General features: G+C 39.4%; 1 protein-coding gene across 1 annotated transcript in view; it reads left to right on the top strand.

Moving 5' to 3' along the window:
* The window catches only part of LRRC63 (leucine rich repeat containing 63), a 50,913-nt gene that overhangs the window by 11,971 nt on the left and 21,075 nt on the right, over positions 1–17,867 (top strand). Inside the window, exons 3-6 of the mRNA XM_073344530.1 lie at positions 6,746–7,495; positions 10,520–10,657; positions 11,517–11,677; positions 14,239–14,337. Of these exons, the coding sequence (XP_073200631.1) occupies positions 6,746–7,495; positions 10,520–10,657; positions 11,517–11,677; positions 14,239–14,337 (1,148 nt within the window). The remainder of the gene's footprint in view (positions 1–6,745; positions 7,496–10,519; positions 10,658–11,516; positions 11,678–14,238; positions 14,338–17,867) is intronic.

The following is a 17,867-nucleotide window of genomic DNA, read 5'->3' as shown; positions in this document are numbered from 1 at the left end:
GGAGGCGAAGAGTTGCGTCCCCGCCGCCGAATTGCTGCCGAGTGCAAAATGTGCTCTGATGGAGCGGCCGCCGAATTGCTGCCGAGGACTGATTGCCATCCCAGAGCCCGACGTCCTGCCGCCCCTTTACATTTGCTGTCCCAGGCTCCTGCTTGGTTTGCTGGTGCCTGGAGCCGGCCCTGATTATGGGCCACTGATTGATGCAGAAGGCATTTTTCCTGTAAGTGCCAGGGACCTAAGGTGTGATCCCTCTTTGAGCTTGCTCTGGGTCTGTGCTGCTGTAGACCTTGCCCAAGGACACCTGTGTCACAAAGACAAATTCTAGCCCTTAATATTGAGAATTTGAAGTATATACATGTGTACTTTCCCAAGCAGATTTCAAACCTGATATGTTCAACTCCCTGTGTGAATTTCAACCTTCCTGACCTCAATGCTCAAATGAGTTTTAAATTAGGAGTATAAAATGTGCTTATCCTCATTATCTTTGCTATCTTCTAACAGATATATATTGTAAAGTACAGCTATTTTTTAATTGGTTTATTTCTCTAAATCAGATTTAGATCTCTCAGTGCTACTGATCCAAAGCCAGTCCGTTGCCTTCAGTGGTGTAGATCTGGATTTACACTGTTTGATGTGTGATCAGATTGTGCCCCCCTATATTTTTTTAATCTCTACCTGGTTATTTACATTTTTGGCATTACATGCAACTACCTTAGGCCTCAATTCAGGAAGGTACTAGGCACATGCTTACCTCCATTTCTATTAAGGAAAGTACTTAACTTAAAAGCATGTTCTTATGTCCCATTGACTTCAGTGAGACTTAAAGTACCCACTTAAAATTAAGCATGGGCTCAAGTGCTCTTCCTGGAATCAGGGCTTTAAATTGGTAGCCATTTTAAGGTAAAGTTAAAGAGACAGTAGCTTGGACTCCTTTTTCTTCCAACTGCTTTGCACTGCTCAGGCAGTGCAGAACAGTCAGACAGCTGCCCCTGAGTATTCCAATTTGTTGGGAAGTTGCCACAAGCCAGGTGGCATAAAGCCAATGTAGCTGGCTCTATGCCATTTGCTTCAGGTGTCCCATGACACAGACAATGGGGAGGCTGTAAAAGAACTGGAGCAGGCAAGACCAGAGCATGCTGTGTTTCAGCTGTCCTTGCTTATGTAATGGGCTCTTGGGGGCATTAAAACCAGGTGCAAGTTAGAGCAGTTCCTAGGCTGCTCCATTTTGTGCTGAAGCTTGTTTGGCCCTATAGTCACCATTAGCATCAGGGTGGGGGAATGGAAACTGCTCCCGTGCTTGTGGATTTAACTTCAAACACTTGCTGATGGTTTCATACATTCAACATATCATAAGTTCATACATTAGTTGAGATGACCCAAAACTACAGTTAGTGCTGAGATAACATGTAAAAAAAAATCTTTAATCTGTGACAGAATAAATGCTTGGTTTCACATGGTCTCCCCTCCAATCCCAGAACAAACCAATGTTATCAAAAATAAATTTATAATTAAAATTCAGGATATATAAGGCTCTTTCTTGCATGCATCAAAGTTAATGGCAAAACTCTCATTGACTTCAGTGGGATCAGGAATAGACCACAAGTAATCATTATCAGACACCAGGCCATAACTGATTTCCCTAACACCATAATGAATGCTTATGTTATGATCCAACCAAGGCCTGTCACTATGTGGGTGAGTTACAAAATGACAAACAAAAAGATGTAGCAAGAGATAAAGGTGTTGGGAGAGATGAGAGAGGATGGAGTCAGGAACCAGGGCCGGCTCCAGGCACCAGCTTTCCAAGCAGGTGCTTGGGGCGGCATTTAGAATGGGGTGGGAGTCCGTGTCCCGCGACGGCAATTCGGCGGCAGCTCGGCTGCTCTTCCCTCCACAGCGGCAATTCGGCGGCGGCAATTTGGTGGCGACTGCTTGGGGCAGCAAAATTGGTAGAGCTGCCCCTGTCAGGAACACAAGTAAAGATACAGGGAAGTACAATTGTGATTAGTGATTATGAAAAAATTAAGGGCATTTGGGGATGGTCCCATCCCTCCTGTGTACAGCTGCATAAGTAAACACTTACATATATACATGTTGAGTCATGTTGCCTTTGAAGGCAATGGGGAGTTCTGCTTAAAAACTGATATCACTGATGATACAATACAGTTCAGAAATATCTGTACATTTTGTATGCTATAGGTGACCTAGAAGATGCAAAAATGCTCTTCGCCATTTATTTAACAATGGCTAGTAACTAGGGCTGTCAAGTGATTAAAAAAATTAATCGCAATTTAAAAAATTAATCGTGATTAATTGTGCTGTTAAACAATAATAAAATACCATTTAAATATTTTTGGATGTTTTCTACATTTTCAAGTATATTGATTTCAGTTACAACACAGAATACAAAGTGTACAATGCTCACTTTATATTTTTTAATAGAAATATTTGCACTGTAAAAAACAAAAGAAATAGTGTATTTCAAAAGGAGTACTTGTGGCACCTTAGAGACTAACCAATTTATTTGAGCATAAGCTTTCGTGAGCTCACGAAAGCTTATGCTCAAATAAATTGGTTAGTCTCTAAGGTGCCACAAGTACTCCTTTTCTTTTTGCGAATACAGACTAACACGGCTGTTACTCTGAAACCAGTATATTTCAGTTCGCCTAATACAAGTACTGTAGTGCAATCTCTTTATCATGAAAGTTGAACTTACAAATGTAGAATTATGTACAAAAAATAACTGTATTCAAAAATAAAACAATGTAAAACTTTAGAACCTACAAGTCCACTCAGTCCTTCTTCAGCCATTCGCTCAGACAAAGAAGTTTGGTTATAATTTGCGGGAGATAATGCTGCCCACGTCATGTTTACAATGTCACCTGAAAGTGAGAACAGGTGTTCGCAGATACCTTGCAACGCCAGCTACAAAAGTGCCATGCGAATGCCTGTTCTCACTTTCAGGTGACAGTGTAAATAAGAAGCAGGCAGCAGTATCTCCCGTAAATGTAAACAAACTTGTTTGTCTTAGCAATTGGCTGAACAAGAAGTAGGATTGAGTGGATTTGTAGGCTCTGAAGTTTTACATTGTTTTGGTTTGAGTACAGTTATGTAACAAAAAAAATCTACATTTGTAAGTTACACTTTCACAATAAAGAGATTGCTCTTCAGTAGTTGTCTGAGGTGAATTGAAAAATACTATTTCTTTTGTTTATCATTTTTACAGTGCAAATGTTTGTAATAAAAAATAATCATATAAAGTGGTCACTGTACACTTTGTATTCTGTGTTGTAATAGAAATCAATATATTTGCAAATGTAGGAAAACATCCAAAATATTTAATAAATTTCAATTGGTATTCTATTGTTTAACAGTGCGATTAATAGTGATTAATTTTTTAAATTGCAGTTAAGTTTTTTGAGTTAATCGCGTGGATTAACTGCGATTAATCAACTAATAACTAATAATTACATATTAACTTTAAATATAGAGTTAACAGCCAATAACAATTGATAGTAGGAATATTAGCTCAATAATAGCTCAAAGAAAGAGCTGAAAACTCCACTGCTTGAGACTTTTTAAAAACTAGGTTCTGATCCTACCAGAAGGGCTCTTACTTCTGTACTGTCCCATTGACTTCAGTCAAACTTGTGCTCCCACAAGAGGCTGCTGTGCAGATTCTGATGTAGGGTCAGTACTTTAGACTGGACAATATGTTAAAATAAACTAGCACTGTAAAAGAACAATCCTGCGTTGGCATGGAAAAGATGTCCTAATAGGTCTTTTCTATGACCTATATGTAAAACAATTTAAATAGCTAAAACTATTAAATCTGACCATAATAAGTAAACTAAAGGAAAAAGTTCTGAAACAAATTTTTCATAGTATTTGATATGCATAACTAATTTGAAATTTCTTAACATTAATATTATGATATTGTTTTATTAATATAGTGTCACTTATGGTGTGTTTGTTATTTATACCAATTCCAGTTATCATTTATTATTTCACTAATTGATAAAGAATACTCATAACATTATACTGGTATGGTAAAAAATAAGTAAGAAGGGAAATCTCAGCAAGTGAATTAAAGTTGAAAAGTAAGAAGTTGCATTTCTTGTTCTCTTGATATTATTAAGTCCATTAGGGGATTAGTTGGTGAAATTTTCCATCTCTGTCAACACATTTCCAGTCTGGCACTATCCAAAATGTATCTAAATATTTCTGGCTCAATACCAGAGCTCTGCTCCACTGATTTTAAATGATTTTAAATGATAAACCTTTTATCCAGAGACAGTGTTCTGTTGCAATGGCTTTTTTTCTAGTATAACATATGATTAGTGATGAATGCTATTTAGAATGTATAGATTTATACAGTACCCTGACAAGAATCAAAGTGCTGTACAATAAAGTACATTCAAGGATCACTTCGCACCACAAAATGCAGCCATTACATTTGATGGATGTTTATAAAGTGGAGTGACCCTTGATCAGAATCCAGCTTTTCAGTAATGGTAATATGATCACCTTGGAGTACACGCTTGTTCTGTGTTTCATCAAGTATGAAACAAGTTCATTCCTTTAGAATAAGATGAACCTATTCCCAGGAAGGTGGGGCACTAAGTGGGTGATATAACGTATCCAGACAATACACAGGAGTCCTATGTGGCTGCTCTTCTAGCTGGTAGCCTAGAAAAAAGGCTGCAGCTCCTCTGTGGAGATTTTTGGGCACTGGACCCATATATTCACCATTTAAGTTTCCTTTCACAGGCTTATCACACTGGTCGCATCTGCATCATCCTAGCTGAAGCCAGCACAGAGCCCACATCACGGTGTTTAGGGGATGTGGAAGCCCCCTGCATGGTTGCTTCTGCCTGAGCCTCCACTCCACACAACCATGGCTATCATGGGGCCTAGATGGTATAGAGAGCCTTATGTGGGTCCTGCGTAATGGGATGGATGTTAGTCCAAGTGACCATTATTAGAAACTAAATATGTCAGTTCATGACTGGCTAATAGTTTAAAATTATTTGTTGGTAAATTAACAAATCAGCCATTTGGCAGTTTAACCAGTGGAAGTTTAATTTGCTGCTTCTTGTTAAAGATGGTATATATTGTTGTTTGGAGCAACACATTTCATAAGGGATTAAATTGTGGCTCTCAGACACAGCCCCAGAGTAGGGGATCTGTGGAGGAACACTGCCCCAAAAAGAGCCCCTGCAAGCTTCTTGCAGCAAGGACTGCCTTTTTGTTATGTGTTTCCAGTGCCTCACACAGTGGGACCTGATCCTTGATTCAGGACTCTAAGCATTATCACAGTAATCAAGTTTTATGTGCACTGGAACCTCAGTAATTAGTTTTTCACTAATCTGTGTGGCTCATCATAAGCATTCTAAATATAAAAAGAAAAGGAGTACTTGTGGCACCTTAGAGACTAACCAATTTATTAGAGCATAAGCTTTCGTGAGCTACAGCTCACTTCCTCAGATGCATATCGTGGAAACTGCAGCAGGCTTTATATATACACAGAGAATATGAAACAATACCTATTCCCACCCCACTGTCCTGCTGGTAATAGCTTATCTAAAGTGATTTCCAGCACAAATCCAGGTTTTCTCACCCTCCACCCCCCCACACAAATTCACTCTCCTGCTGGTGATAGCCCATCCAAAGTGACAACTCTTTACACAATGTGCATGACAATCAAGCTGGGCTATTTCCTGCATAAATCCAGGTTCTCACATCCCCCCCACCCCCATACACACACAAACTCACTCTCCTGCTGGTAATTGCTCATCCAAACTGACCACTCTTCAAGTTAAAATCCAAGTTAAACCAGAACATCTGGGGGGGGGGGGGTGTAGGAAAAAACAAGAGGAAACAGGCTACCTTGCATAATGACTTAGTCATTATGCAAGGTAGCCTGTTTCCTCTTGTTTTTTCCTACACCCCCCCCCCCCCAGATGTTCTGGTTTAACTTGGATTTTAACTTGAAGAGTGGTCAGTTTGGATGAGCAATTACCAGCAGGAGAGTGAGTTTGTGTGTGTATGGGGGTGGGGGGGATGTGAGAACCTGGATTTATGCAGGAAATAGCCCAGCTTGATTGTCATGCACATTGTGTAAAGAGTTGTCACTTTGGATGGGCTATCACCAGCAGGAGAGTGAATTTGTGTGGGGGGGTGGAGGGTGAGAAAACCTGGATTTGTGCTGGAAATCACTTTAGATAAGCTATTACCAGCAGGACAGTGGGGTGGGAATAGGTATTGTTTCATATTCTCTGTGTATATATAAAGCCTGCTGCAGTTTCCACGATATGCATCTGAGGAAGTGAGCTGTAGCTCACGAAAGCTTATGCTCTAATAAATTGGTTAGTCTCTAAGGTGCCACAAGTACTCCTTTTCTTTTTGCGAATACGGACTAACACGGCTGTTACTCTGAAACCTGTCATTCTAAATATAGATGTCTAACACTTACATGTTTACAAATTACTACAGATCATTCAGTGTTGTTTACTTTGTTTAAAATTAAATTATACTTGTCAAATAAATTTACAAAGCAAAACATTTTGTGATGCAGTAGGGTTGATTTTTTTTAAATGATTATTTTTGTGTGTTTACTCAGTGTAGGGGAAATTCTCTCTAAAGCATCCAGTTTGAGTCAATCACAGTATTTTCTTGAAAAACATGTGAAATGTATGCCTAGGTATAAATGTATCTTCACTTTTCTTGCTTTTGTGTTCTCCAGACAGGATTCCTCAAAAAGACCAACCTGGAGTGATCAGAAGCACAAATGATGAAGACAGTAATATTTTTTCCAGTAGTTATTTCAGTGGTCAAACACAAGTCCATCCCAAAGATACACACTTCCTTCTTGATCAAAATCTAAAAAAGGAATTGACTCTTACTGCTCCTTATTGTTGTATACCTCCTGACTGCCCGTTGCAGAAAGATGGTAGATCCTTGGACATGAAGGTTCTAGCTCCCCCTGAGGAGAGTGACTCTGTTTATTGGTCTTTACCAGACTCTGCTGCTGCTGCAAGCACAACTGACAAGGATAGAGTTACTCTTTCTGGCTATTATTCGAGCAGTCGAACATCAGTCCAACTCAAAGTCCAAAATCTTTTTCCTGATCAAATTCTTAAAGATATTATTATAACTCCAACTCCTAGTGGTCCTGCCAGCTTCCCATTACACAAACGTCGTAAATCCTTTCGCAGGCAGCTTCTTGGTTTACCGAAGGATGAGCCTGCTTATTTTACTTCACCAGAGTTTACCTTTGGGAGCTTAGCTGCCGTGTCCCCTTCTCACCCATCACCTGTGATGGCAACCTTTAGAAAGTTACAGCGAGAAACAGCTGGCTATCAAAATCTCACTACCCAGTTGACCAATAAAGAGAGAAAGAGCATACAGACTGAAGTTAACACAATAGTATTGTCTGATAATGAAGAGTTCCCAGTAATTTCACGAAGAAAGCCTGAGAGACAGAGTATCATAGGTACTGTATTTTATATTGTCAAGTGTTCTAATTCACTTTTGTCTGTGCATGATTTTTACTGAAAGCATTTCCGAAATAGGCCTCCTTTACAGGAAAAAACTATGCCATTTGTCTGTGAGAATGTTACATCATTATTTAAGAACTAGATAGGGCAAAATTGTAGCTAGTAATAACTAAACTAACTTTATGTTTAAAAACATTAATAGCAGGTAACAATTTATACTAAGAATATCTTAAAATACTTAATAGTATAAGGAAAATGTTTAAAGCCCCATTGCTTGAGGCTTTGAAAACTGGCCCCTAATCCTGCAACGGGATCCATGAAAGATAGTCCTAACACCTGCACAGAGTCCTTCTAGGCCCAGTTCATTGTAGCTCTGCATCTTGTGTAGTCATTTAAATGAGTGTAAAATGCTAATATTCTGGTTTACTATCATTTTGCAATTACTTTGCACTAGTGTAAGGTCCAGATTTGTAAAGGTATTTAGGTGTTGCTGAGCTTAGTGTTGCATTGCCTATATCAATTAGCCTTAATCTTATTTTCTGAAGTGGTTTAGGCACTGAAGAGCCTAAATCCCATTGCCAGTAAGTAGGATTTTGGCTCTTAAGTGAGAATAAGATTTAGGCTCCTGAGCACAGCAGCATCTAAATACCCATAAGAATCTAGGTCTAAATGACTACATAAGGTGCAGGACAACAGTGAATTGGGCCCACTGGCTTCAGTAGGACTCTGATGGTATTTCTGGGTAAAGAATGGATTGGGCTTTTTAACCATAGTGGTTTTTGCTTATGTGCACAGAGTTGAACAGGGATCTTGGGTTCTTATGACTTTCCTCCAAGTCTAAAGCACTAAGCAGAGATCTTTGATTAGGAGAAGATGAGTGTACATCTCACAATCAACTTCCTTTGCTCCCAGAAGAGACAGGCACTAGTGAACCATATTTCTTCCAATTTTTTACCTCTAAGTAAATAACAGGTTTGATAAAATTATGGTGTAGCAGTGCCCACACTACAGTTAAGATTGTGTTACAGCATAACTTTTAACCTTTTACTTATTTATTTATTTATTTATAGATATTGATATCTCATTGAATAGGCAAAAATCAAAACATAGAATATAAACTTTGAGCACTGTTTGAATTTTCCATGATGGTGTGATGAAAAATGAATCGATAGGGTAATTTTATTATTATTCTCTTTCTGATGATTCCTTCTTCCACTGCCTCCCTGGATTGCTTCACTCTTCTTTGTATACCTTTTGCAAAAACTCTGCAACTCTCTGGGACCTATCTTTTGTCCAGATTGTTGCTCCTCACGTGCTGATTCCTAGAATATCAGTTATACATCGGTATTGTTTATCAATATTTTATACCTCTTCAGCTGTAACAGAAAATGTGTGCCAAAGCAAACCTACTGAATTTTAATTCAACAATAAATAACGTACCAAGAGATAGGACTTAATGTGAAATCACTGGTGGCCTAGAACCCAAGCTTATGGCATGAGCAATCCCAAGTTTAGCCACTGTGCTATGACCTTTCAGAGCAACTAACCTACTTTTAGTTAGCCTATCTTTAAACTGTAAACTGCACTTCACTCCCAAAGCCAGGGATAGAATCAACTGGTGATTTCCAGTCACCAATTTTATATTAGCTACTAAATAGGTGGGTAATCCACTGTGAAAGTGTGTCGTCTCCTCTGATGGCTGGTCTAGAAAAGGGTGAGCAATTATTCCTGTAGCTAAGTTAGTAGTGATTCACACAGGGGAAATAAGCAAGCCTTAACTGTTGCTAAATGTAATTTTTGTTTGCTAATGAAAATTTAAGAATCTGATTCTAGGACTGGTCAGACAGTCCAGTTCTATTATTTCTCTGTGCTAATTTACAGGCTTGGCCTTTTATGACCTGAAACATTGTAAACATTTTTAATGTATTTTTTTCTGGGGAAGGGTGATGGGTGGAAAAAAGTGAGTAGGCAACATTCACCCATTATTTTCTTAAAATATTTCTTAGAGAGACACTTATTTCAAGGGTTGCATGGAACGTTAAAATGAGTATACACTGTAACCAGATAGTTATGGCATTTTGTCGTTAAATTGATTGCACAATCTATAGTTCAGAACTGTTAATGTTAATATATATCTCCACCCTCATCCTGAACAAATAGGCACTGAACTCCCACTGTAAATATAACACACCAGCTGACACACATGCATATTTCAATTCTGTGATTTTTACATTAAAATTGCTTCCAAATTTGGGCCCATCACCAACCAAATAAATCACCCATTTACATAACATTTCCTGAATGTTACATAAAAACATGGTTTGCAGCCACCATTTGCAGTCTTACCCTCTATCTCATTTACACACCCCAGTACAAAACTATTTACAGAATTATGTAAAATGGAACATGAAACCACACCAACTCTATATTAATCATATGAACACGTAACCATTAATGTGGCTGTGGTGTTGAGGCTGCACATTGGTTGTTCAAAATGGGTGGAGATAAGTGGATTGTGGTTGGTGGAAGGGAGGGAGCTGAGGTTGAGAAAGGGAACTGATGAGTGGCGTGCAGATGGGCTGTTGAATGACATAGATGCGTATTTCCTTTCTTCTTATGGTTTGCATGGCTGGAAATAAAGTGCATCAATCTTAACTCTAAGATAAGCCTATATTGCATTTTAGTGGGAATATAGGTGTGGTGGTGGTTTTTTGTTGTTTTTTTTTAAATGACTGCTGAGAATACTAGAGAAATAGTGTATCAGGAATTTCAGATAGCTGTCCTATGACACATGCAAGCTATGATAAGAAATTTGGTTCCCTGATGGTCATTTATACTATGTCCCTTTATGCTGCTCTGGTAATGTAAAGAGGCCTTAAAAGTAAGCGTTGACTTGATGGTCCATTTATGCTGCCAGAGCTGTGTAAATGATCCTTTGGGTAAATGAGAAATGGGCTAGTCTGACTAAGTTAATACATTTCTCACATACCTCTTCTACCACCACTCCCAACTTTTTTCAGAAATGGCTTTGGAGGAGAAAATAAGAAAATCTAACTCATTGGAACAGATTTTAGAAGAAGGTGATGAAGGGGAAGAATCTTATATGGACAGTTTAAAGCTGTACGCTCATAGACAGAGCAAAAAAGTGTCCTATTCAGGTAGGGGTAAGATATATACATTACAATTATGAAATAAACTATGTACAGCACTGTAGTGGGAATTTTGTAATGGCAATATAAAAGATGAAGAACAGTCCTACTATCAACTCCCAATACTGCATGCCATTTTTAAGGGGAGAATGAAATGGATGTTATAATAAATTATAATGGATGTTGTCATAATAAATAATAGAAATGTACAATTACAATAAAACCAAGACAGGAAGGAAATTCAGAGCCAAAGCTTTTCACTCTCACCCTGTTGGGCTTTTGGATTGTAGGGTCTTAAACCAGTGAGTGAGGAATCCATTTGGACTATTAACAGTAAGAGTGGTAGAAAGCTTTTGTAACCAAACCTGAAATTCATCGCAAGCTTGTGCCATGGATTGAGCCACCCAGAATTAAAGCCCTCAATCAATTGCCACTTTCTGAAAATTTAGGCTTTAATGGTTTATCTAAACAAAATCAAAATCTTCAATCTCTTTAACATCATCTGTTGTGGGTTGAAGCTATAGATGGACCTGAACAAGATGCTCCCAAACTTTAGGAAAGTTCTGCTCCAAATCCAAACATCACTGCTCAGGCCCTTTTATCAATAGCTGAAACCCATTCTGCTGCTCCCCCTTCAAAAAAAAAAGTTGAATAAATTTGAATGCTTTTAAAGGGTCAAATTCTGCAGTCTTTATCCAGGTAATGCTAAGATACTGATTTGTAACAGGGAATTTTGCCTGAGTAAGGCCTGACAGTGCATGGAAGGATTTGGCTATAAATTTGGGATCTACATAATGAAGCTTTAGTTCTTTATTTCCTAATCTCAATGATTATTTCTTTATTTGACTACATATATTTTTAATTGCAGAACCTGATCGTGCCCTTGATGATGATACTATAAAGGGTATCCAGGGATTCGGGTACCAGAATTTGTTAAGAGATCAGGATGAACAAGAAAAACTGATGGCCAGGTCCAGAATGGCAGTTTTATACTGCACAATCCATAGAAGAACTGAACTTAATCTTAAGGTATACCTTTCAAAAATTACAGCTGCACCCACTTTCCATATCGCTATCCTTAATGATCAACTGCTGCTTTCATTAGAAACACAGTTTCCCTGGGATTCATAACTTGGCTTTCTTAACTTCATTCACCTAGAACCTGGTATTAAAATTGTCAGTATATGGTCACTTTTTAAAAATTAAAAATGGCTAAAATAACTTAAGATTTGTTTACCAATTTTAGATTAGTCTTAAGCTTGGTTGTTCTAGATGCGCCTTTTTAATTCTCTTGCCTCACCTTGATCTCCCTCTTTATTATCTATTTCCTCTCCTTTTTCACCCTCACTCTTCTTCCCTTATATTGTGTGTCTCTCCTCATTTTTCTGATGCACCTCATGATTTATGTGACATCTCTTGGCCCTAGCACCTCTTGCAGTATTGGACTGAGTTTGGACACATTGCTACTTCTTCTCCTCCATATAGTGCCATCAGATTGCTTCAGCACCATGCAAGCAGGAGTGGCAAGATCCTGAAGGTGGGATAAGGTGCCCAACCCTCTTTCTAGGAGGCCAGAGACTTCACAGTCTAAAGTTTCTGGAACCCTGCCTGGCATTAATTTGGCCCTGTTATGTAGATGCTGTTTTTAATTATTTCTGTTTTCATGTAATGCATGGATCTGTTGAGTCAAAGCATTGACAATTGATCTGTTTGTCAGTATAATAATGCTTAATATTTATTCAACTATTTATTATTGTTCCCTGTTTACATTCAATCTGTAGTATCTGTTAGGAACGTACAGTTTACTAAGTAACTTTCATAGAAATGACTCACAATTCTAGCTTACAAGGAAATAGTTACTTCATATAAATTTCTCTAAGGTTGTAGAGAAAAGTATATTAATGTATTAAGATTATAATATATGATATAATTAAATACTGTATCCAACTATTTATACCCAAGGGTGTAGACAAAGGTTGTGCATGCAATCGTGACTTAATTTCCTGATCAGGAATTCATATTTTTTTACCATAGCTTTTTGTATGGGGTTTCCTAGCTTTGAAAGAAAGGGGTTTTAAAAAATGAAAAGAGGAAGCTTCACTTTCTAAGACTCTGGATCTCTGAGTTGCAAACATCATGTACATTCCAGAACCTATTTAGCTAGACAGCTCCAGAGTACACATCCCGTGCACCTTAGGAAGATCACAGGAAACAGCCCCGTACATTTCATACAAAGAGGGCATAATAAAAGATAAAAGTAGTAACTAGGCCATGCAGAGCATAGAAAGTGGGAACAAGTAGCTTAAATTTGATGCAAGAGGAAAGAGGAGATCAATGAAGTGGGAGGTGAGAGGCAATGTGGCCCTCAGTTAGGCAAATCCTTTGATGCTCCTTGCATAATGATTTGATACTGTCTCACATGACTTTCTTATAAACAAACTAGGGAAATACAACCTAGACTGAGCTGTTATAAGGTAGGTGCATAACTGGTTGGAAAACCATTCCCAGAGAGTAGTTATTAGTGGATCACAGTCAAGCTGCAAAGGCATATCAAGTGGGGACTCACAGGGATTGGTAATGGGTCGGTTCAGTATCTTCATCAGTGATTTAGAAAGTGGCAGAGAGAGTACACTTATAAAGTTTGCAGACGATACCAAGCTGGGAGGGGTTGGTTGCAAGTGCATTGGAGGATATGATTAAAATTCAAAATGATCTGGACAAACTGGAGAAATAGCCTGAAGTAAATAGGGTGAAATTCAGTGAGGACAAATGCAAAGTACTCCACTTATGAAGGAATAATCAGTTACACACTCACAAAACAGGAAACGACTGCATAGGAAGGAGAACTGCGGAAAGGGATCTGAGGTTTATAGTGGATCACAAGTTAAATATGAGTCAATGGTGTAAAACTGTTGCAAAAAAGCAAACATAATTCTGGGATATATTAGCAGGAGTATTGTAAGCAAGACACACTGATAAGGCCTCAGCTGGAGTATTGTGTCCAGTTCTGGGTGCCACATTTCAGGAAAGATGTGGACAAATTAGAGGAAGTCTAGAGGAGAGCAACAAAAATGAGTAAAATTCTAGAAAATATGAACTATGAAGAAAGATTGGAAAAAATGGGGTTTGTTTAGTCTGGAGAAGAGAAGACTGAGAGGGGACATAACAGTTTTCAAGTACATAAAAAGTTACTAAAAGGAGGAGAGAGAAAAATTGTTCTTGTTAACCTCTCAGGATAGGACAAGAAGCAATGGGCTTAAATTGCAGCAAGGGAGGTTTAGGTTGGACATTAGAAAAAACTTCCAAACTGTCAGGATAGTTAAACACTGGAATAAATTGCCTAGTCCTGCCTTGAGTGAAGGAGGTTGGACTAGATGACCTGAGGTCCCTTCCAGTCCTACACTTCTATGATTCTTTGTATCCATCAATGGAGTCATTTTGGTGTTTTGTCTAACTATTTTTTTTTAAATCTTTTAAATTACGTCCTGATGGAGCCAGTTCTTAGCTCTGCCCCTCCCCCACCCCATTGATAAAAAATGTTGATTTTTTAATTTAGTTAATATATCCTTTCTACTGAATATGTCTTCTAGGGTTATTTCCTGACTCTCCTTCCAGACCTGACACCTTTAGTCGACACTTTGTTGTATCTTAACCTATCATTCAATGACTTACACTTCTTTCCCAGGGAGGTATGTACCAGTTATTTTCCTTATCGTTATTAAGAGTAAAACTGTAAGACTGTCTGAATTTTTACAGTTTAATATTAAACTAAACATAAAAAAATGTAACTTTCAAACAACAATGATTTAATAAGAGATGCAATAAGAGATGCAAATTGCATAGCTCAGATATTAGAAAAATATCATTCCTTTACATTTCTGGTTATTTATGGGATAGTAAGAATCAATGTGAGCCTGGAAAGATTCCAACAAGATTTAGAAATATCTCTGCATCTGTGTCTGAAGGTCCCATTCTGATCTTGCTTTATACTAGTGTCACTCAGTTGACTTCAATGGGAAGTGACTCCTGATTTAAACTTATCCTCATTTATGGAGCACCAATCTATGGTTGATACTAATATTCTGCACAAAAAATACGCTGAAAGAACCTTAATCCGGTTGCAAAGTCAAGCACGCAAAAGTTAGGAAATTCCAGAATTAAAGTTGCCTGTGCAATCTTAATGCAACTCTCTTGTGCATATGCTATGATCCAGTCCTCAATTACATGATCACATACTACTTTTTCCACAGGATCCATGCCTCGTTCAGTGCACAGGACAGACAGTACTCAACTAATAAGCAGCTAGTCAATATTTTTTTTCCTCATTGTTCAGTGTGTGACTGTAGGCTTTACTTACTGCACATTATTCAGATCCTACTCTGAAGTCAGAAGTATTAATTTTCTCAGGGGCTTTGATTAATGCTCAGAACTATAGTATCTGAGTGTTTCACAAACATTGGTGATTTGATTTTCACCACACTTCTGTGAGATGAGTGCGTATTTATTATCCCTCTTTTGCAGATGGAGAGCTGAGGCACAAAGAGATTAAAGTCAAAACTATCCACTAATTTTGGGAGCCCAGTTTGTGATCCTGGAACCTGATTTTTCAGAGTACTTACCATTATATAGCACAGTATATGTATGTTTAGGGCCCTACCAAATTCATGGTCCATTCTGATCAATTTCATGGTCATAGGATTTTAAAAATTATAAATTTCATGACTTCAGCTATTTAAATCTGAAATTTCATTATGTTGTAATTGTAGGGATACTGACCCAAGATGGAGTTTGGGAGAGGGTCACAAGGTTATTGTAGGAGTGGTTGCAGTACTGCTACCCTTACTTCTGTGCTGCTGGCAGCAGTGCTGCCTTCAGAGCTGGGCAGCTGGAGAGTGGTGGATGCTGGCTGGGAGCCCAGCTCTGAAGGCAGAGCTGCCTCCAGCAGCAGCGTAGAAGTAAGGATGGCATGGTATGGTATTGCCACCTTTACTTCTGCGCTGCTGCCTGCACAGCTGGGCCCTCAGTCAGCAGCCACCACTCTCACTTCTGCGCTGCTGCCTTCAGAGCTGTGCAGCTGGAGTGTGGCATGGTATGGTATGCCACCTTTACTTTTGTGCTGCTGCTGGCTGGGAGCTACCTTCAGAAATGGGAGCCTGGCCAACAGCCGCCACTCTCTGGTTGCCCAGCACTGAAGGCAGCACAAAAGTAAGGGTGGTAATACCGTGACGCCCCCCCTAAAATAACCTTATGACACCCCCCATAACTCCCTTCTGAGTCAGGACCCCCAGTTTGAGAAATGCTGGTCTCCTCCCCCTTCTCCCCCCCCCCCCATGAAATTGGCATAGTATAGGTAAAAGCACACAAAAGACCAGATTTCACGGCGAGAGACCAGATTTCACGGTCTGTGATGCGTTTTTCATAGCCATGAATTTGGTAGGCTATGTAGGTCCAAAGCACAGCTTCCATTGACTTCAGTTGCAGCTGTGAGTGCTCAGCACTTCTGCACATAAAGCCCCAAGGTCTCACTCTGGGCACCCAGAAAATGAGGAACACACAATTAATGACCACCTGGTAAAAGTTTGGTTTAAGTGATTTGCCCAGTATCACATAGGAACTCTATGGCAGAGGTAGGAGTAGAATCAAATTCTCCACTTCCACTCTATTCTGTGCTGATAAGGCCTCAGCTGGAGTATTGTGTACAGTTCTGGGTGCCACGTTTCAGGAAAGATGTGGACAAATTGGAGAAAGTCCAGAGAAGGGCAACAAAAATTACTAAAGGTCTAGAAAACATGAGATATGAAGGAAGATTGGAAAAAATAGGGTTTGTTTAGTCTGGAGAAGAGAAGACTGAGTGGGGGCATGATAACAATTTTCAAGTACATAAAATATGGTTCTAAGGACGAGGGGAAAAAATTGTTCTTGTTTACCTCTGAGGATAGGACAAGAAGCAGTGGACTTAAATTGCAGAAAGAGAACTTTAGTTTGGACATTAGGAAAAGCTTCCTAACTGTAATTAAGCACTGGAATAAATTGCTTAGGGAGGTTGTGGAATCTCCATCATTGGAGGTTTTAAGAACAGGTTGTACAAACACCTGTCAGGAATGGTCTAGTTATTACATAGTCCTGCCCTGAGTGCAGGGGTTTGGATTGGATGACCTCTCGAGGTCCCTTCCATTCCTACACTGCTATGATTCTATGAGACCATCATTCCTCTTCCTACAATCCCCTGTCTCATTCACCACACACCTTCCAACTGCAATAAATGAAGCAGGGTGCCTGCAGACCACAGCCTCCTGTACTACACAACCCTGATTCATCCCCAGAGCAGGTTCATCCTGTGCATTGAAAGAGGTAGGGGTCCTGTGGGAAAATAGTATGTGATAGTGTAATTAGACTGATCATAATACATACCCATAAGGGCCAAATTAAGGTTGTGCTGGCAATCTTAATTTTGGAATTTCCAAATGTTGAGTGTTTGACTGTGCAAGCCAAATAATGTTTGCTTAACATAGTTTTTGTGTAATTTCCTAGGTTTTTGAAAAAGCAAACTGAAAAACATTGTACTGAGGCCCAAATGGGTCATCAGCAGGGTTGGAATCTTTGGATCCATCACAAAAACCTCTGCCATTTGAACTAACAGAGTAACTGACAGATGATAATATACAACTGCTGTGGAGCAGTATTCGAGGAGGCCAGCACACTTTGCCATTGGGTTACACCAGTACTTATTCACAGGAGAGGAATGGTGGGACTCTGGAATATTGGTTTTCATTCCAGACTGGTCTGTCCATTTCCCCCAAGCGTGATCTGTAGTACCTCATCTCTCCCACTGGTCCGTGTCCCAGTCCTGCCTCTTCCCCACCCCGGCTTCTCATCTTAGTCCCATTCTCCTTATCTAGCCACTCCCAGTCTCTACTTCTTAGGCTTTTCATCTAAACACCAAATCCTTGTCCAGCAAGCCCTACCTCACCCCTCGGAGCTTCCTGTTCTAGTCTCCTTGCCCAGAGATTGCCAGTCCATCCCAGACCTTCATCTAAGCTGTCTCTCTCCCCCAGACTGGCCTCCAGTCTAGTCTCATCATCCACATTCCCCATCCCCACTGGCTTTCAGTCCAGTTCCAATTTCTCTTCCCAGCCTCCTCATCCAATCTCAGTGTTGTTCACCCCCCCACACACACATAGCAGGTTCTTATCTTAAGTCTCTTTACCTAGTCAGTCCC

Source organism: Lepidochelys kempii, chromosome 1, assembly GCF_965140265.1.
Source record: "Lepidochelys kempii isolate rLepKem1 chromosome 1, rLepKem1.hap2, whole genome shotgun sequence".
NCBI lineage: Eukaryota > Metazoa > Chordata > Testudines > Cheloniidae > Lepidochelys > Lepidochelys kempii.
The sequence above is the reverse complement of the archived record's forward strand: the minus strand, read 5'-3'. Positions and strand labels throughout refer to the sequence as shown.